The sequence below is a fragment of the Cicer arietinum genome, chromosome 4, assembly GCF_000331145.2.
Source record: "Cicer arietinum cultivar CDC Frontier isolate Library 1 chromosome 4, Cicar.CDCFrontier_v2.0, whole genome shotgun sequence".
Taxonomy (NCBI): Eukaryota; Viridiplantae; Streptophyta; class Magnoliopsida; order Fabales; family Fabaceae; genus Cicer; species Cicer arietinum.
This window is the reverse complement of record NC_021163.2, coordinates 16,664,205-16,685,072: the sequence shown is the minus strand read 5'-3', so window position 1 is coordinate 16,685,072 and position 20,868 is coordinate 16,664,205. Positions and strand designations below refer to the sequence as shown.

Sequence of the window (20,868 nt, the reverse complement as noted above, 5' to 3'; positions counted from 1 at the left end):
CTATTATTTCACTCATAATCTTCAGTCCTTATCTTTACTTCGTTCGAATATTCTCCACACTTCGAAGACTCAGAAGTGGTGAACCGCCGTATACGAAAGTTCACGACGGACTTTATGTTGGTGGTTGGCCTTCTTCGCCGGAAAAGTTGCCGCCTGGTGATCCTGCTATTATCGATTGTACTTGTGAGTTTCCGAGGTTGAAGGGTTTTACGGGTGGGTTGCCTTATAGGTGTGTTCCTACATGGGATACTAGGTCACCTCAACCTGGTGATATCGAATCTGCTGTTAAATGGGCTCGGAGGAAAAGGGATCTCAATAGACCCATTTTTGTTCATTGTGCTTATGGTAATTATTCCTCACTTTCACTTTACTTCAATTAGTAACTTGTTTATCATTGAATGCTCTCTAGCACTGACACTTTTAATGAATGCTTTTCCCGGTATCCCGGCACCGGCACATTGATTGCATTCAAATAATTAATTTTCTCAAATATTACCCGTGTCAGTGTTTCTGCTTCATAGATTGAACGAATGTTGCTTGGTTTTTGACTGTTGTATATAATGGTAATGGTCATGTGCAAGATCACACATATGAGGAAAAAATGGCGAGAAACAATTGTTTGAAATTCTATGAAACACCAACACGCAGTTAGTAATATTTTAAGAAAATAGAAGTAATTGAATGAAATTACATATGACAGTGTTGTGTTGGCACTGGACACACCTTGAATTTGAAATGTCAGTGCAAGATATGAAATTTTGCCAAGTGTTTTTAGGGGAATACTTTTCTAGGAATAGATAAAATGATAAATAGATTTGTTTGTTGTTTTGTTGCTTATGTATTGTAGTATTACATCATGTTTGCACAAGGGCATGCTAGTTTAATTGGTAATCAGTAGTATTTATTATCAATTGGAATTGTAGTGAGTCACTTTTTAAGCCGTAAATCTCTTAGAAATTGAACATTATTCACCCCTTACAATATACTAGTATCTTATATTCTTATAGTATAATTATTTTCGAGTAGTTGAAGATTTCCTTGTGTTTACAATACTTCTATGTCTTTCATGTGATAAGTTCCTTCATGAACTTCGTTTTTTTTTTGTTGTGGTTTGTTTTGATGGTTTATGAAACAATTATGTGACTTGCTACAACCATTCTAATTCTAAGTGTTAGTTTAACATCCATGTTTACCGTGTAACTTCTTCAACCGACAATTATATGATGACATGGTAATTCATTTTTCTGTTTTGTCTGTGTTAATCCTACTTAATACTAATTGCTGTTGTTCAAACAAATGCCTTTTCTTTAAGAGTTTTGAGCTTCAAAATTTTGTATGTCAAGAGAAACATCTGGTGATAACAGGATGGTTTAGAAATTGAAGTTTTTTTTTACAAATAAATACACCGATCCAAAGTTCAAATTCTCCTATCTAAATTGGAATGGAGATAAGGTCAAAATCGAAGGCCATCTATAACCATTAGTTTGTGCGACTTTATGGCTTCTGTAGAGTGAAAATTCTAAGACATATCAAGGACCTAATCATACTTCATTTTCAAGACGGCAATGAAAATCTAATTTTTTTAAATGATCTCTTATCCTTGTTTGCATGCCATATCAAAGAAGGCCACTTACAATTTTCTTTAGTTTGTTAAATATGTCTTTATAGGGTATATTGAATTGTAACACTGGTTTATGCTGCTGTCTATGGACACTAGCATACGAAACCCAACAAAAATGACCCATTAGGTTTTTTATATTGTTTTAGATAAGTGGCTTTTGTATCTCTTATACTAAAAGAAAATATAAAGGAAAGTGAAAATTAGGAATGGAGCAAAATATGTCTTTTTATTTGAAGATTGATTGAAAAACAAATGCTCGCTTAGTTTTGGGCCGTTGCCATGTTTGAATTTTGAAAGGTGAGGAAAGTTATTAAAGATTGCAATTTATCCATATTAAGATCACTGGCTGTCCTTCATTGATTATAGCCTGTTCTTCAATGCATTGAGATTTAAGGACTCCCCATCCTGTTTACTGAGTGTTTATCACTTTATGATTGCTTTTTCATCATTATGATCAGTATTTCAGCTGCAAAACCTAGAATATTTATGTTGATTAGAATAACACACATGCAGGATTAGAAAGCCCATAATTTTATCAGTAAGGTAGATAAAATGCCTAACTTTCTACTCCTTTTAATTTATCCTATTTGCAGTACTAAATATATCTGCCGACCCTACCTGGTAAAGAAAGACTCCGAATAAACACATGCACTGACATAAGTTTTCTGACTTTCTATTTGTGTCCACATGTAACTTACAAATTAGCAAGGATAAACACATGAAATTGTCTCATGAATGCATTGTCTGCCACTTCTGACGAGTAGAGTTGCAAACAGTTTATCAGACCTATAAAATATTGTATCAACGAGTTACATTATTTAATCACTGTCCAGCCATAATACTATGCTTGCCTATATGAATGTGATATAACTAATATTGTGTTTTGTTTTGTTTTCCCTTTCATGTGTAAAGGTCATGGAAGAAGTGTTGCTGTTATGTGTGCACTGTTAGTGGCACTAGGTATCACAGAGGATTGGAAGAATGCTGAAAAGCTGATAAAACAAAAACGGCCTTACATTCGCATGAATGCTCTCCATCGCAAGGCACTTGAAGAATGGTCTGCTCACCGGTTGTCTGGGCCAAAGAAGTAGGGGCTATGGGTGTGGATTCGATGACTTAATCTTATTCTTTTTGTCAATCACAGTGTAAAATAGATTCTCCTTGTGCGTTTATTTTCTTAGCGTTGTTTTTTTCCAATTAATCTAGAACCTATTATCTGGTTACTAATTGCTCTATAGTTGGCTTCTTCTGCTCGAACATGCTAGTGGAAACTGATGCAATGGGATGCTCATGTTATGAAAAACTGGAACACCAGTGGAGACTATTTCACTGTGCATGGATAATTATAAAAAGTGTAGTTTGTTACCAAGTTATGATGTGTCAATTGTTAAACTGTCTGACTCAAAGCTTAAGTTGTTCATAGCATAAGATTTAGTTATATTTGTTCCGAAATTGCTTATGACACAATAGAAAGACGATTGCAGGGCTGCATAATAGAGTAACTTCTCTTGTTGTAAATTGTGATACTTTTGCATGATAGTCTGAATGTTCCAAAGATCTTAGTTGTGATTCTGTAACTCATGTGTAACTGTAGTGATTACTGTTGTTGTGATTCTGTAACTCAGTTTGTAACTGCAGCGTTTACTCTTGCCCAGGGAAGTTGTGTTTTGTCCCGCCATTGCTATGCCCTGATTAGGCACATAGCAGGTCCACCAATATCACGTTATCATATGTATGGAGATTATGATCAAGGTGCCCCGGCTAGGCTAGGCTGGTATGGATAGACCAAAAAAGTTCATGAGAGCTGCTTTTATTTCCTCCTTTGTTTTTAAAAAAATTGCACTTGTGTTACAAATATGTGTTTTTGTTTGGAAATATACTTCCGGGAGTAGATAAAGAACTCCTAAAGTTCATTTGTGATTTGGGCTCACAATTTATAGCTCAAGTCCTATATTTATTGGTTTTGAGGGGAGCAACTTATTTTGCAACCCTATAATTAGTCAATGCTACTTTTGCTATACATTTTTATCTAAAATCACTCGAATATCTTTTTCTCTTCCCTAATCTATTTCTACGCCCCTTCTCCTTTTCGCGCTCCCTTGGTACCAGACCCCTGACCCTTACAATGAAACACTATTTTGTTTTTAAGTTTTTTTAAACATATTTATTTTCAATATGTTTAATGTTAATTTTGAAAATTAGTTTTTGGAAGACAATTTTTGGTTAGCTAGAAATTTGAATTTGAACGGAAAAAACTTTTTTCGAAATGGTGGACTACAGTGACAACCAAAGGAATGGGTGGGAGGAAACTAATGTTTCACAATTCAAATTCAGGTATTAAACTAGTTAGACTTTCGACTCATTGTTTAATTAGTTTATCTAAATTGAATTGAATGACTAATAGATAAATAATTATTAAAAAAATATATAAAACCTATAAAACAATTAATGAAAAAATAAACAACTGTTAGAATCGATTGTGGTTTAACCATACTTAGATTATAGTATGGTTCAAACAAGATTAAACCAATCCAAGAATTGGTTAGTTTTCATTTGAACAAGTTTGCTTGATTGAATTTTTAAAATATTGCGAGGGATGAGTTCTAAGGGTATTTAAGTAATTGAAATAAAAAAATGCAAAAAAAATATAAATAGTCTTGAACTGTATTTTTTATTGTGGCTTATGTTGTGTATGACATGTAGAAAACATTTTTTTCAAATAAAATAAATAAATTTTATCTTTATTTTGTTGTTGAGGGAGAAGCTAATAGTGCATAAATATTTGAACATTAAGTATTCAACCGGATTGATTAACGCTAGACTCTAATGCAACACTCATGATATCACATTGAAATGCGAATTCAACATAAATTTTTTAAACGGTATTTACTTTACCACATCATTTTGAAGCAAATCATTTATTATTTACTTCAATGGTTTAACTCTTAAAAACAATATTGAGTCCCACAACTTTAATTCATAAATTAGTATTTTATTTATATTTAATTTTATTGTAACTTAAAATATTAATTTAAATATTTTAATTAATATTATTATATATTATTTTAATTTAAAATAAATTTAAATTTTTATAACAATAATAAAAATTAAATGTTAAATACATAACATAAATAATTAAAAATAATAAAAGTAAATAATAAATTAAAAATTTTTATTTTTTATTTAAAGAAAAAAATAATGCGTATGTACATTGCATCTCAAGAATTCATGTTATAAATTTGTTCACTCCTTGTCTCACATATCTCAACTTATATTTGATATTTCTATGTTAGTTTATTACTTATTTCACTTCTCAATTTATAAATAATATTTTTTCAATCTCTATTATCTTCGTTAGCCAAGTTAATTATAGTAAAAAAATTATTAAATAATTTACAACAAAAATAAAATAAAATTCATTTTTAATAAAATATATATTTAACAATACATTTTTTTATCGATAAATCTCTCAAACTTTATTAAGCAAATTGAATAAAAAATTTATTGTATAACATTTCTTTACGGTCGATAATAAAATCAATCAATTATTCAGTGAGTTAATATTAAATTTATATAATATTTATCAGTTTTATTTTTCAAAAAATAAATTTATATATAAATTAACAGTAAAAAAAAATTAACAATCATAAAATTTATTATTATTAAGTTGTAAAAATACAGTATCTATCTGTAACGGTTCTATGAACTTAGTCCAAATTCAATAGTGAATTTAGCAACAAAAAAAAAAAAAAACGGGGACGAAGAGATTCAGCAACCACAATACCTTGGAGTTGAACTCTGGAAAGGGCACTTAAATAGATACTCACGTTTTAATTGTGTCCCGCCGAACACTCAAAAGGTCATTTCCGTAACCTACTAATAAAGTAATAGGAAACGCCTTCCATCATTTTCAATCTCGCTCTCGCTCCCCCAAACTTTCTCACTCACTGTAAGCGTGCGTCTTTACCCCTAAGTTCTTTTCCTTCTTGATGCCTACTTTTTATACTTTTATATCACAAATTTTGTTGCTATTTTTTATTGTTTTACTGTGATCTACAACGTGTTGCTGTTTTGCATCTCCATTAATTTTAATTTATTATTATTACTCTCACCAATAATTATAGGAATCGTTGATCAAAGTTCAATTTCATTATTCAAGCCTGGAACATAGGGGAAATATAGAAATCAATATCATAGTTACTGTCTCATTTTGCAATTCATAAGTTAACCATCAAAACTAATACCATGATGCACAGATACACACTCATAATAATTTGAGAAAATAAGTTGATTGAATTTATTGGCATCGGACACCGAGACACTTTGATCAGAAGTTAACACTCTCTATTATTTTAGTCCAATGTGAGTTTTTTGACCTAAACTGAGGAGTTCGTTCTCAATAGATGGAACGCTATTATTATTTTGACTTTTTCATGGGTTTTGGACTAGTGTACATTTTGTTTTGTGTTGCAAATGATTGATACATGTAGTGGTATCAATTTAATTGGGATAACATAATAGCCTGTGTTATTTCAATCTTGTATCCTATAACTATTTTAGCTGGTGAACTGCTACCACCTACAGCTTGTACTTTATGTTCTAACAATAATTTAAGATGCATATAGAATCACAGGTTATAACTCTATACCTTAGTTAAATTGTATATGTATTTTTGCACGGTAACAGGTACATCATAATTCATGTGATTATTATTGAGATACAATTTCTTACTGCCTGAATATGTAGAAAAGATAAAAGAGAAGAAAAAAGGAATTACTTGAACTTATGAGCTCGCAACTTTTACTTCATTTATCAATTATTAATTGTGATCTTAATCAATATACTTCCCAAACTATTGTCAATTGTCATTTTTACATCTTGTAAATGTAATGCTAGTGAATTCGCTGTTTCAAATATTCTTCCCTTTCAATTTTGGTTATTTAACTTGCTTTATGACTTCATTGTAATAATGAAGTTAAATGAGCACGACAGTTATATCACCAAAATGCTCATAGTTGTTTTCTTTGTGGTTAATTCTAAAGACACATTGTCTATATTTATTTTGATACAGGTATAAAAATGTCAGTTGTGAATATGTCCGCCACCATGAGACTTCCAACAGCTTCCTCGTACAGAACAACAACCTCTAGGACGTCTTGTGCTCTTATGAAGAGTCCATCAACTTTGAGATCTGTGAAGAATGTGTCCAAAGTATTTGGACTAAAATCTTCCTCATTTAGAGTGTCTGCAATGGCAGTATACAAAGTGAAACTGATTGGACCAGACGGTACTGCGAACGAATTCGATGCCCCCGATGATTTTTACATTCTGGATTCAGCTGAAAATGCTGGGGTGGATCTACCTTACTCATGCAGAGCTGGTGCATGTTCTACTTGTGCCGGCCAAGTGGTTTCAGGTTCTGTGGATCAGTCTGATCAATCCTTTCTCGATGACCAGCAAATTGAGAAGGGTTATCTTCTCACATGCGTCTCATACCCGAAATCAGACATTGTGATTTACACTCACAAGGAGGAAGAACTCTACTAAGTGATATGTGCTTATTGTTAGCTTTTCTACGCTTGCTTTGACCATGTGTTATGTAGTTGGTTATTGGGAAACTATGTTGATGTTTGTGTAACTTAATGAATCATTTTAGAAAATCAAGAGAGGAAACAAGTTACAGGACATAAGTTTGTTTTCTAAAACTACTATTATTATGTTAGCCTAGTTTGAATGTATTGCACTCTTTGATGCATTAGATGATTTCTTTGCAATTTCGCATATTGTTGCCAGCTAATAGTGATATTTGATATTTCTGCTGCTGTGGGAATACAAGTTTGGTGTGTAATTTGGTTTTCTTCTTCTAGATGTTGTTGAAACTTAAAAGCATTGGATTCTATTGAAGGGGGGTGCGTTAAGATTGATTTTGGTCCTACGAGACCAAGGTAACTGAAATTGAGACCATCTAGAAGGCGAAAATATTGTTGATTTATTTATCTTTTTACTTTTGTTGATTTATTTGTGAGGTTTTCACTTTCCTTGAAATTTGTTTGATCCATGTTTGAGTAGGAATAATAATGGAAGTAGATTTGATGCAGTAAAAAAAAAATTCATGTTTCAAGAGGGAATATGATTTTCATTGAAGCCAACATGTTTTACTTTGATGAAGAAAGCAAGCCTTTCATACCATGTAAGGATTGTACAAGAGTGAATTTGCCATTAGTATACTAGTATCTAATAAGTTAGCGAGCTATTTTCCCCTTATTTGCTACTAAAAAACCCTTAAAAGTTGTGAATTTGAAGTGCACGTGGAGGCTCGAGTTAAGAGTTTTGGTAGTCTTCCTTTGGTACTTATCTAAATTTTGCTAAAAAGAAAAATTATTTGATCGGCGGATAAAACTTAATTTTTTTATAATAAAAGAGAAAAACTTTAATATTTTTCTCTCACTTTTTTTCACTCCTATCAAATAATCAAAAGTTGTTTAATTTTCTGATTTTTATTTTCTTTCCACATATTTTATTCTATTTTTATTTATTTTACTTCATTTTCTCTCACGTTTCTAATTTTATAAGAGTGGTATAATTCATTTGAGAAGGAATGGCCTTGAAATTAGGAGAAAATGGTAAACCCTGCTATAATTTCCCGCCGCAAAGAACAAAAGCAATTTTACGTTTCCCGCTTTTATTATTTCTGCTCTCCATACCTACATAGTAATGAGTGTCACTTACTCAAACTAAATTACGCAAACTCGTTAGGGTTTCTCTTCCTTTCATTTACAGCGTTTCAGAAAAGATCAATCCTCCGAAGCAATAATTTACGGTAATTCATAATTATTGTTCTATGATTCAACCCGTGTTTTTTGTTTTGAGAAGTTATTCATTACGCAGTCTCTAAATTCCCCCTTTTTTCTGATGCACTTATCTTGTTTGTTGAAAGTCCTCATACACTTTGTTTTGAATCGTTATTTTTTTTCTTCTTTTTTTATCTTCCCTCATTATCATGCTTGATGATTACTACACTATTGAATTATGAATTAGGTCAAAATTGAAAGATGATATCAGATTTATTATTTTTTATTTTTAGATCTTGCTGTTTATTTGATGTATTCGATCATTACCCATAAATCAGAAAATGAAGTTGTTTATTCCCTTTTCAAGCTATGCTCATAAAGTTTGATTCTTTTTTCGATTTTGTTGGTTTTTCTCTTCTCTATTTTAGGTTATGGACATCTCAAATCCTGCTGTATTTGTCAATGCTCAAGTTCTTCCCAATTTCATTGGAAAGAAAGTAAGAGCAGTGATTCAGGTGAATCGTTCTGATGGTGGTATAATCACAGGAAAATCAACCGATGAATCTCAGATAACTGTAAAAGGGTTATCATCACAAGTCCCTGTCATGAATTATGTTGAGGTTATTGGCATTGCTGAAAGTAGCAACTCTATCCGTGCTGAAATATTGACAGACTTTGGCGCCACATTTGGTACGAAGCATTATTGTTTTAAGTATATAGTTTTTCTTGTTATCTATTAATTGGGTTTGCTTTTTAATTTTCAAAATAAATAGTGTCACATATATTATGTAAATGGTGTTTGTCAAATATTTTGTTCACAACTTAAACCCCCAAATTAGAATCAGGCACTGCTAATTGACGTTTTAATTTTCTGTGGTCTTATGTTCAATTACTTATGTTAATTTTGAATTGGCCTTATTTGTAGATGCCAACTCTTACAATCAGTTATGTCAACTAGCAAATGGTGAATTCAGAAGTTTGTTTCTTTAGGGATCTTAAAGATTGATGGGTCAGATACTGGATGGTATTGAGTTGCCGCTTTATGCTTAAGATCCTGCATACTTTCTAGTATCTATGATAGGAACGATATATAATGTATATGTTTATTCCATGGGGATCTGACATGCTGTGTCTGAACTGTTTCATGTTTTCGAAAACCCCTTAACTTATATCTCTATGTTATGTCTAGTTTGGTTTTTGGTTTATATCTGTGGCTATCTCATAATCTTCATCGCTTTGAATCATATTCATTTCATTAAAACAAATGAAGCATTAGTTCAATTTAGAATATTTTGTTTCTAAAGTACTTTAGGCATCTTCCATTCCATTCTTTGTAAAGTCTCTTTGATTGAGTATTGTTACAAATCATTTTGAATATAAACATTAAACCATGTTTAATTATAAATAATATTTTGTAAAACAAAAATAATCTAAAGCCAAACTAATAAAAATGTGCTCTACACACAATACATGGAAAAACACTCACTTCTGACTATATCTATAGATCACTGATAGAAACAACTAATAGTTTAAATTCATACACTAATAGAAGTTTCAATTTGATGATGTGAAAGTAATTTACATTTAGGAGTGCAATCAAGTTGAGTTGAAGGAAAATAGTTGAGCTTGTGGTTTGGCATGAGATTATCATCAGGGAGGCCCATAATAAAAAGATGGCTAAAACTCACTAGAGCCTAAATGATCAGTAGCTAAAAACATCAAGCCGGTAACTTCTTCTATGCCACACATAATAGCTAAAAATTAGTGGATTCTATTAGTACTTAAAAATTGCTTGAAAATTTAATGACAATTAATGATGTCATTTGGAAATAGAGGCTCACAAAATCAATAAGTTTTGAGGTATGTATATTGACCGTTGTTTGTTTTTTTGTTGGATTAGTACTGATCTAGTCATTGTACTAACCTTAAGGATGAGAAGAATAATAAATTTCTACCGAGTGCTGTCAATTGTTACAATTTCATAAAATAGTCCAAACTTTTGTAGAGCTATGACATATTCATATCCTCGCCACTCTTGTTCCGGTTTGAATCAATAATAAAATGAAAATGAGTTTGATGTGAACCCAGCTGCTCTAATATTGTTTAGTTTGATTGGAATAGCTGATTTTTATTTTTACTGTTATTTCTATAACTGAAGTTCCTATCCATCTTCAATCTTTATAAGGGCACAATCAACTAGGACTTCCTTTGGTAAAAAGTTACTAACAAATTGTACTTAGTAATTGGGCCACTGATCTAAAAGACATCAATAAAATATTAATCACCACATTCAAAACTCAATTTTTGAAAACTAACATGATCACTAATTTATTAACTTTCGTCTAAAAAATAGTAATAAACAATGTAGTTTTTTTATACACTAGTAAATAGCTTAGTTGATTACGTATAAAGCTTCTAAAGCTTCTAGGTTGTATTTGAAATAGTTAGAAAAATGAATTATCTCCTTGATAAATTCAAAATGACATGAAAGATTTAATTGATATACAATGTAAATGTAAATATTTTTATATTGTCAATCAATCATAATTATTTTATTATTAAAAATATTTTACTTTAATAATTATTATTTTAAAAGTTATACATAAGATGATTTTTTATTGATTGATGGTGTATTTTTCTACTAAAATTTAGCTGAGAAAAATAAGAAACTAAATATTTTGCTTAGAAATCTGTGTGGTAAGATTATGTTTATAGAGGAACTGTTAGATGTCAACAGATCTGTTAGAGGCCACCATCCACACGCACCCATCACTTACCAATCTACATGATCTCCTCCCCCAAATCACATGTCAACCAGCTCATGATGTTAGGCTTGGATTGGTTCTATGTAATAACGCACCTAGTCTTTGTCTTTTTCTTGGGTTTCTCATTGAGACAAGCTTCATGTTCTAACTTAAATTTATTTGTTATTAATTGAGTTTTTTTCTAACGCGTGCAATGCAAGGTTGCACACATTATACTATTAGTATCAAGTAAATTTTGGTAAATTAAGTTGACCACTTAATGTAGTTAAAATGCAGAACATTGAATTAATTCAACTGATTAGTAAATTTTTAATTGAAATTTAAAATACTTGTCACTTGATCCAGTCTGGATCTCGGTCAAAAGTAGAGAAGCGCAACTGAGCACAATGGTGGTGGTGGTGTATTTGCAAATCACTCTAACGTTCAAGCAGTAAAAGATTGAGACGAGAAGAGGTATAAGAATTGGTATGAACTTTGTTTCCAAAGGAAGTTTCATATGGTTGCAACGGGATTCTAGAAATAAATAAATTATGTATGATTAGCTCGGAGAAGGTGCATAGGTCCTGTTCGGATGGACCTTGACCCAATCATGAATATTTTTAATCTCTTATAATTGAATCAACATGTTAATGTACATATAGATAATATTAAGTGAATTATTTATTAATAAAAGAGTTTTATTAATACCAAGAATTATTGGATCCTATAATATATGAGATATTGCTAATATGTCTTTCTTGCAATTTCATGTCTTTCATTATTGAATAAGATAGAGAGATTTCTTGTATCTTGAATCTGAAAGAAAATCTAATATAATATTATATAATTCGAACTCTAACAAGAAATGGTATGCAGATCTCAGAACTGAGTCATGTGGAATTGGTTTGGAATTAAATAAATAAACAAGATATATTGTTGCACCTCTCCAACCTTTTTACCTAAAATAAATAAATAAAACAATTAAGATATACTTAACAATGTCCTGTATGTCATTCACCAAAAACAAAACTAGTAGTAATTATTTGGGATATGGTGAATATTTCAATGGATGGACCAATGTTTAAAAAATACCTTAAATTCTAATGACAATTTAAAATTGTCTTCTTGTATTTTTTATGTATTTTTTATGTATTAGATAATGATTCGATTAATATAAGCATAAAAAAAATTAAAATATAACTTTCAAAATTATAAATCGGTGTCTCAAATATATAGATAGAAAAACCGTTATTTTATATTTCTAAATAGTATTATAAATTATTATTAGTGTTTTAAATTATTTTTAAGCATTAATCTCCATTGAACATAGTCCACCTTAAAATTTGGTTTGAGACATATATAAGAAACACGATACTATGTGGTACCTCAAGTTTTCAAATTCAATGAAGGGCATTTTGTTGCACTTTTGAAATAGTCAAAATCAATTTTGAAGATATATAATTGATTCTGATAAATTTAGATGTTATCGAATATAATTGAATCTACCTCTAAAATTATTTATAATTTTAGTTCCTAATAAAAAAATAATTTTTACACTAAAAATTAATAATTAATTTACTTTTATACAAAAAAATTTAAACATAAATAACTTTATATTTAACACCTCAAATTTAACTTAAATCAATTTTACCAAGTCTTTCAAAATCAATTTAATCACTGCTAACTCGTGGATGAGGAAAAAGTGAGAGTTGAGGTGTCGTATTTGGACAACTCACTACACTTTTCAAGTTAATATGAGACAACTTTTTTGCTAAAGATAAGACCAAACTTTCCTTTTTAAACCTACCTACAATCATTTTAACTTGGATGCAACCACCTCAATCCATTTCATAATTTGTGAGAGAAAGTCAAAAGCTAGCTAACATGCAAATGGGTTTCAGAGTCCTATCACCTTTTTCTCTTCTAATCTTCCTTAATCTAGCATCTTCATATGCTATTAAGAACATCGTGCCTTCAGGTACTATCATATTCCTATTTTTTAACAAAAGTACTTACCTATTTCTAGCTTCTCTTTTTCCTTTTACTTTCTCTTTTAAGCACAAAACAAATGATCCTTAAACTCTAAACTGAATTGTTGTGTCACTACATTTGTGGGTTGCATGGTGTTTGTCTGTCAGCCATCATCTTTATCTCAATGTAAAGCTAACTATTTGTTATGAATTATAAAAAAAGTAATTTTCATACTTAATAATTTACAGATTTTAAAGAAAAACAGAAGTTTTATGTTTGTTTGTAATGAAAATCACTTTTTTTTTTTATAAAAAATCTATTACGAAAATATTTTTTTAGAAGCTACTAAAAAAATTATTTCTCATTTGAAGTAGCTTTTAGATTTTGGTTTAAATTATTATTTTTCTTTAAAATAAAAAAAGAAAATTTCAAATGTGGTTTAAGTGATCTTTTTACAAAATAAACCGTAACAAACCGGCTCTAGGAACAATAAAGTAGGATATATAGATTGCAAGAAATGAGTGAATTTTTTTTTATAAAGGCTGAACTGCACATCCAAAAACTGATTGTTTAGAAACACTGGTATGTTTTGTGAGAATTATTAAAGCTCAATTTGAAGAAACAAGATTGCATGAGGAAAGACTTTAATACAATTACTAAAGAAGGCAAACATTTTTAATGTTGAATCAGAGTTTCTGACGGCAAGTATAGGCAAACATTTTTCAATTCTATTACAGGCTCATTTTCTAGATTCTCTAGATGATAGGATAAAGGTAACAGTTTATAGATTATTTAGTCTTAATCATTGGTGATAAGGCACCTCCTTTGATTTATAATTGAGGTAAACCTTAAATTTATGTCTCCCACTAGTAAAAAAATTAAGATGCTGTAAGGGAGAAAGATTCCTTTGCATGACAAGAAATGTGAACTTTGCTGTTGAGGGGTTAGAACCAAGAGTGAGCTTTTAGAAGATGTTTCCCCACTGGCCACATCTTTGAATATTGGTTGTAGGGATCTAATACCTAATTATGTGGTCATTTTCAGCAACTAATATGCTTTATTGTACAACCCTATAATAACTGCAAAAAATGTAAGGTGTAAGAGATCTAATGATATTATTTGCTCACTTAAAGCATTGTTCACTTTAAGAGTGATGTGAGGTTCCTAAGCAACGTACTAAGGAAATAAGCATTGTTAGTTTTTTTAAGCATGTTTAAGAAAAATAATTCCACGAGTAAATACCTTTAATAAGAGTTTTGTTAAATAGAATTTGTGCAGAAGAACAAGTTACAAGATAAGGGAATATATGGAAGTAAGATGGAAGGAGGTGGTGTACATGGAGGAGGCGCTCATGGCGGCCAATCACATGGAGGAGGAGCAGTCATACCTATTTATGCAGCCGGTGCTGCAAATAAAAATCACCAGCCTCCAAGTCATCGTGGTGCTGCCGACTGCAACCTCAATAAAATCAAATTTTCCTCCATGCTTATGATGATCTTTGTTTATCCTCTCACACTGCTTTTTTTGTTAACATAGTAAGCGCAGAAACAGTTCAGTAATGTTTTCAACAGTAATGTTTTCTAGTGATCTAATAGTGAGTGAGTGATTTATTTTGTTCAGTTAGCATTTGTTACATTATGCTGGGGAAGATATTTTGTTTAAACTGCAAAGAATGTTTACAAGCGCAAAATATCAAATTAGCAACATAGAAAGGCAATCAAGTTCACAGATTCTATGTTGGCAGAAGGTGCTGACTTTGTGTATATCTAGATCAGCAGTTGTAAGTCTGAAAGATACAAATTGGATTGGTAGTGACATGATGCACGAATATTATCATTTTTCATCATTGATTCCTCTGAAGATACCGATTTGAAGCAGAGTTTGCAAGTTGAATGTAACAGTTTATACAGATTACAGAGCACTATTGTTGTTCATCTTTAGTAATAATGTCCACAGCAAAATTGCCTCCCATAATATTTTTAGACTTATTTTCTCCGCTCAATATGGTTTTTGTTATTACCTTCAAAATTATGCATATTTCTTGTGCTTTTTTTGCACATGTCTTTTTTAATCGCAGCTAAAAGCTCAAAGCAATAAAAACTAAAATCCACAAGGGAAACGGGTATGAGAACTCAAGATTTCAAACGATTGGAACATCCAAAGTAGATTAAAATTCAACTTATATCAGTCATACTAATTAAATTGACACAGTACTAGTACACATCTGGTTAGACCTAGTTTGAGAAAATCATCCTAGAAAGCGTATATACAGAAAATGCTCCCTAAAGATTCAATTTTACAACATTCTATAATTTCAAATAGCTAGAAATTACTTGGACAATGCAAAGACATTGAGGGGCAACCACTAAGCATAATTTTTCAGAAATTAGTGAGGTGCTCAAGTTTCCTAGCCTGAAAAAACCTAGAGCGCCCTTTACCACTTGATTCTATTTCTTCACTTCTTCTCTTGGATGTGGTGAAACCGACATTCCTTAATTTCAATTGCCGCTTGCCATTATTATTACTATTGCTACCACCCTCTTCATCCAAGTCAGACTCCCTGTAATAAATTTCGAGTTTTAACAAAGATAAATAAGCATAAACACCTAGCACATAATAAAAAGTGATTTTCCAATATACAAAATGTATGGCTGTGCAAGTGAATTTAACTACTGATGTGAGGTTGGCTTTGATTTGATACTGCTATTCTTAGAAGTGAATGAATCTCGAAGTCCCTAGTCCCTAAAACTATGGATGTTAAAAAGAAAAACCATAGTTGGAAACAATTTTTAGATTTTACGTTGAACTCAACTCAGCATCTGACTTAAGTTGCTTATGATGGTTATAAATAGAACCTAGCAGTATGTTAACATGAAACAATCCATAATGGTCAACTGAGCCTACCAGCCTAGTTCAAGTGCAAAGTAGAAGTTACAGCATTAAAATCCGAGAAGAAAATGTTGATATGTATAAAGTGGAACAAACTCATGGCCTTGTTGCTTTCTATTTTCATTTTGTGTTTTCACTTCATATTTTCAGTTTTAATTACAAAAGTTCCACTTCATCTTTACTACTTTATTTCTTGTTTTCAAAGTATTGTGAAAGAAACAAACAAAACAATAGTTTTCATTGTATCCTATACAAAAATTTGAAAACAAGAACCAAAGTCAAAATAAGAGGGTATTTCATAACTATAAATCTATAACCAAAAACAAGAAATAAAAAAAAAAAAAAAGTTTTCATGCTTACCATAAGACTTCAGCACCATCTTTAAAATAAGAGCTACAAGTTCCCCAACTAAACCTGACCAATGTAGGAAAACCAAAGATAGAATGTTTGTGATGTTCTAGCCAAGACTTGGTTGTGGGATCTACACAAACAAAAACATAACCATATTTATTGTAAGTAAAATGTTAATCAGAACAATAGACATGAAGTCCATGAGATGTCGTTTAAAGAGTTTCACTGTGTAACTTCAAGGGATGAAGTTCAAATCCCCTCAAAGACAATTGGAAAATAACCATCAGTGACACTTTAATTAATAATAATAATGAACATCATATGAGATGTACTCATGAGTCATGACCTACTCACCTCCAGGGTATCCAGAGCCAAAGTTCCTGTCAATGTTATCAGCAGTCTCATCAAGCACCCATTCTCTTATAGCTCGATCTCTTGTGACCTGAAAGGCTGAATTAAAGGTTGCAAGTAGACAATAAAACTTGATACTGCAGATAATTTATAAAGAAGTTTTAGGTACCTTTGCAACTATGCTTGCACCACTGACAACAGGATAAAGACTATCAGCCTTCTTTGCAACCACAAATTTGATAGATGGAAATTTTTTAGACAGCTTCATTTCATATTTCCCTGGATCTCCAACGGTATCAATATAAACCTGAAAAGCACAAAATCATACATTTCTCGTCTCTGAAATAATTCAATTATCTGCATAATATTACTACCCAAGTACTTAATTAGTAATAATAGTAGTTACAAGGCTTATGTTTCTCTTTGTTTCATTAGTCAGTACTCAATTTCATTTAATGTTGAAGGGAGGAAAGGAATCAGGCACCAAGTGCCCGCTGAAAGTTGTGAACAGAAGTGCCACGACGCGCACCTGCCTTGGTGAGCCTATAGTCATTAAGTGTGTGTTTAGTTCTGCAGTGACAAATCAACTTTGAATGAATTGATTTTAGTTAAAAATGAGTTGAATGTAAAATGATTTGTGTTTTGATGCATTCATGTAAAAGAGAGGGAAGAATAAATTTGAGTGTAGAAATCAATTTTAGATTCAAAAGCTACAAATTCTAGCTTCAATTAAAAATCAATTCTAGAGGCAAAATCAATTCCTATCAACATCACCCAAACATGTCAAAACTAATTGTGTGGAATCATTTTTAACTCTCCGTACTGTGATACCAAACACACAAAAGTAATTTGCTTATGGTAAAAAAATGTTGGGCAAAGTTTTACCTCAGTTAGAAGCACTCCCATTTTCAGCACCCTATCAACAAGGCCCATGGCAGAGTCATGTGATATCTCGTTCAAGTTTATTTTACTCCTGTAGAAGTTACAACAAGGAAAAAAAAAACCTTCTTGAAATTGAAAAGAAAAAACAACAAACATAAGGACTAAGGTTTGCTGGTTTAATTACTTCTTGAGCATTTTAGCAGAGAGTTCTTTTGGGTCAATGACATCAACAGCCCATCCAATAGAATCATTGGCTTTCAAAGTTTCAAATAATTCTTCTCTCTTCTCCTCTTTCAATGTCTTAGAATCTGTTCCAACAAAGATGCAAATATGACACTGTGAGTCTAAAATGCCTATTTATAAGTTGTGCCATTATGAGTACGGTCCAATTTGAATAAACAATTTAATTAGACACGTATCCTATGTGTTTCTGAATAAAATACTTGTATGATAAAAAAATAAAATAAAATTATTTTCATATAAGCTATTTCAAAAGTTATTCTGAATAAGCTCAATTAAATCAATTCAAACAGATCATGACATGTGTATATGATGCTATCACAATGGATGAACATGAACACTCATAGCTATGTAGCATTGACACAAACATGAACATCAAACACAAAAGTAACACATAGACAATAGAAATAATTATAAAAAAATTAAAAATGATTGAACATAATGACATACATCAATGTTGTGGTGTCAGACACCAGACGCATCTTTAATCTAAAGTATAAGTATTAGATTAGTATACAATTTTATTGCAACATTTCCAAGCAAACACATGAGTGGAAGAATCTAATTTCAATAAAATTTGAATTTGAAATTCAATTTTCATGAGTACTGCCACTGATTATTCTAAAGAGAAACCAATTCAAATGAATTTGCATTAATAATAGAAGTGTTATTGTTATAATTAAAACTCTTGCGATAAAAGAAGATAATGAAATAAAAAAATCAGAAACAAAATAAAGTTGAGAGAGTACCTGCGAAACTCAAAGAAGAGAGGGTTTTCTGGTAGGAGCGAGGACAATATAAACAACCATAGACCATAGGGCCTAGAACAGGGCCTCTTCCAGCTTCATCAATTCCCATGATGCAAGGCTCCGATGCCCATTCTGAAACCATAGCTTCAGATCCCATTATTCCGCTTCCTCCGTTAAGAGCGCAACACACTCAGAGAAACTAACAATGATTCACAATTAGCAAGAGTAAAGCCTAATTATTCTAAAACCAAGATTAATAATTTAACTATTGCAGTATTAGTCTAATGATTCATAATGAGCAACAATGATTCACAACTAACAATGACCAGCTAACAGCAACTAACAATGATCCTCCATTTTGAAAACCCTAATGATGATTTCACAACCCAAAATATATAACTCATACTCCAAAATGAATAATCAATCAAAGAAAGAGTCATATACAAAACCCTAACAAGGGTAAATGGAGAATCATTACCTATTGCAGTGTTGGAGGCTGAACTGAAGAAGCCAATGGAAGAAGTGCGCTTTATTTATTTCCAACTTCTGAATATCTTTTCAAGTTCCCGCCATATAAAACATGCCTCTCATTTTAGGATAGCACAGTGGAATTAGAGCCAAGTTAAAACTTTTAACTTGTTCTTAATTACATCGTGAATAATGTTTTTAAATATGTGGATAATTTCTTGTCAAATAAAAATATGTGAATGCTTTATATTATCCTTACATAATTAAATTGAAAAACAACAACTATAATAAATTAGTTTTACAGTGGTGTTTAATAAGAATATAATATTTTGTAGTTATTTTTATACTGATTGTGTATGTTTATTAAACTACAATGAATAATATTATAACATACTTAGAATGTGATATTACATAAACTCAAATGCATTTTTTTATCCTCTATATTTTGATTGATTTACAATTTTTTTCTTCCTATTTATAAATACGTAAATATAATCTCTAATTTTAAAAATAAGAAAAAAATTTGCACCACTAAATTTAAAACATTTTTGTTCACTTATTTCATTAATCAACTCAAAATTATATCACAATGTATATGTGAAACATATCTTATTATTTTATTTTTTATATCATTAAAATATTATTTAAAAAATAAAATTTAAAAATATGAAAATATTTTAAAAGTGGCAGGTGGATACTTCGATTAATTTAAACTAAAGATTAAATAATTTGAGGATTCAAATTTAAACTTGGGTTAAGAAAAAAAAATACCAACATAACAGTTAATTATCAACTTTGGTCATTTAAAAAAAAATATCTTAAAAAGTAAAAAAGTAAAAGACCCTAAAAAAATATTTAAAAAAATTATTCCAAAAAATATGCAATCTCACTCGATCCATAATTTATTAGTTAATTATTCAATATGATGCATTAATAAGAGAAATTTTAAAATTCAAAGGAATATATTTTTTAGTTTAGAAAGAAATGACGTAAATCAGTAAAAAAAATAAGAGATGAAATATTTATTTAAGTATGTTACATTCGAATATACAATAATTTAAAGAAAATTATATATATATATATATATATATATATATATATATATATGAATATGATTTTTTTTAAACTGTTTTCTTGAGAGAATTTTTAAAAGCAATTTTCATTTCAAAGACATTAGGAAATTGAATTGTCGTATTTGTTTACTTTTAGAAAAATTTCCCTTGTACCCTCCTTATTATACCTATACCCCCAAAAATAGAATGAAATGACTATTTTGCCCTCGTATAAATAATAAAACCTCAAAAAATTACCATTCCACACTTTCACATTTCCGGAAGAGAGAGTAAGTTTTTTTTCAAAATTTCCGGAGAAGTTGAGAAACAAGTTTTCCGGTACAGAGCGTGTATTCCGGAAACGTTGTTTTAAAGTTTTCCGGTACCGGAAATCTTGTAGGAAGTTTTCCGGTACAGAAGAGTGTTCCGGAAAACTTGTTTTTAACATATCCGGTACAGAAAGCGTTCCGGAAAACTTGATTGCCAACATTTCCGGTAGTTACCGGAGAACTTGAGCATCAAGTTTTCCGGAAGTTATGTTATTTTTTATTTTTTTTTAATTTAATTAATTATAATTTTATAACTTATTGTGATTTAATTCTTTTAATATTTTAATTTTTCAGTGGGTGCACGAGGAAGAGACGGCAAAATCATACGAATTACACGGGACACTGAGACTTCTACATCGACTCCGATGAATCCCCCAGAGAGGATTCGACCGACAGCTTCAAGGAGAAGAAGACGTATGATTATTGAAGA

At 30.8% G+C, this 20,868-nt stretch overlaps 5 protein-coding genes across 7 annotated transcripts in view; 4 read left to right on the top strand and 1 right to left on the bottom strand.

Annotated features, from left to right (window-relative positions):
- The window catches only part of LOC101490047 (uncharacterized), a 3,759-nt gene extending 561 nt beyond the window's left edge, over positions 1 to 3,198 (top strand). The window contains exons 2-3 of the mRNA XM_073368008.1: positions 1 to 345; positions 2,534 to 3,198. Coding sequence (XP_073224109.1) covers positions 1 to 345; positions 2,534 to 2,712 — 524 coding nt within the window. The 3' untranslated portion in view covers positions 2,713 to 3,198. The remainder of the gene's footprint in view (positions 346 to 2,533) is intronic.
- A 2,211-nt stretch (positions 3,199 to 5,409) lies between these two features.
- Positions 5,410 to 7,487, top strand: LOC101489519 (ferredoxin, root R-B1-like). 3 transcript variants are annotated; one of them, XM_004497095.4, is made up of 2 exons: positions 5,410 to 5,570; positions 6,693 to 7,487. In XM_004497095.4, the coding sequence occupies exon 2, from the start codon at positions 6,701 to 6,703 to the stop codon at positions 7,166 to 7,168; it is 468 nt and encodes a 155-aa protein (XP_004497152.1). In that variant the 5' UTR covers positions 5,410 to 5,570; positions 6,693 to 6,700; the 3' UTR covers positions 7,169 to 7,487. The 3 variants fall into 3 exon arrangements, with proteins under 3 accessions (XP_004497152.1, XP_004497151.1, XP_027189632.1); XM_004497094.4 differs by having other exon boundaries at positions 5,414 to 5,576; XM_027333831.2 differs by lacking the exon at positions 5,410 to 5,570 and adding an exon at positions 5,965 to 5,983.
- A 760-nt stretch (positions 7,488 to 8,247) lies between these two features.
- LOC101489189 (replication protein A 14 kDa subunit B-like) lies at positions 8,248 to 9,617 on the top strand. Its single transcript, XM_004497093.4, has 3 exons — positions 8,248 to 8,441; positions 8,841 to 9,102; positions 9,338 to 9,617. The coding sequence occupies exons 2-3, from the start codon at positions 8,844 to 8,846 to the stop codon at positions 9,400 to 9,402; spliced, it is 324 nt and encodes a 107-aa protein (XP_004497150.1). The 5' UTR covers positions 8,248 to 8,441; positions 8,841 to 8,843; the 3' UTR covers positions 9,403 to 9,617.
- A 3,375-nt stretch (positions 9,618 to 12,992) lies between these two features.
- LOC101488864 (uncharacterized) lies at positions 12,993 to 15,115 on the top strand. The gene is made up of 3 exons (NM_001279210.1): positions 12,993 to 13,134; positions 14,395 to 14,662; positions 14,748 to 15,115. The coding sequence occupies exons 1-3, from the start codon at positions 13,041 to 13,043 to the stop codon at positions 14,749 to 14,751; spliced, it is 366 nt and encodes a 121-aa protein (NP_001266139.1). The 5' UTR covers positions 12,993 to 13,040; the 3' UTR covers positions 14,752 to 15,115.
- A 150-nt stretch (positions 15,116 to 15,265) lies between these two features.
- Positions 15,266 to 19,225, bottom strand: LOC101488302 (ribonuclease H2 subunit A). The gene is made up of 8 exons (XM_004497090.4): positions 19,068 to 19,225; positions 18,590 to 18,788; positions 17,785 to 17,908; positions 17,604 to 17,691; positions 16,888 to 17,025; positions 16,722 to 16,809; positions 16,377 to 16,497; positions 15,266 to 15,687 (listed from the first exon to the last, which is right to left on the bottom strand). The coding sequence occupies exons 2-8, from the start codon at positions 18,744 to 18,746 to the stop codon at positions 15,507 to 15,509; spliced, it is 897 nt and encodes a 298-aa protein (XP_004497147.1). The 5' UTR covers positions 18,747 to 18,788; positions 19,068 to 19,225; the 3' UTR covers positions 15,266 to 15,506.
- Positions 19,226 to 20,868: the final 1,643 nt, after the last annotated feature.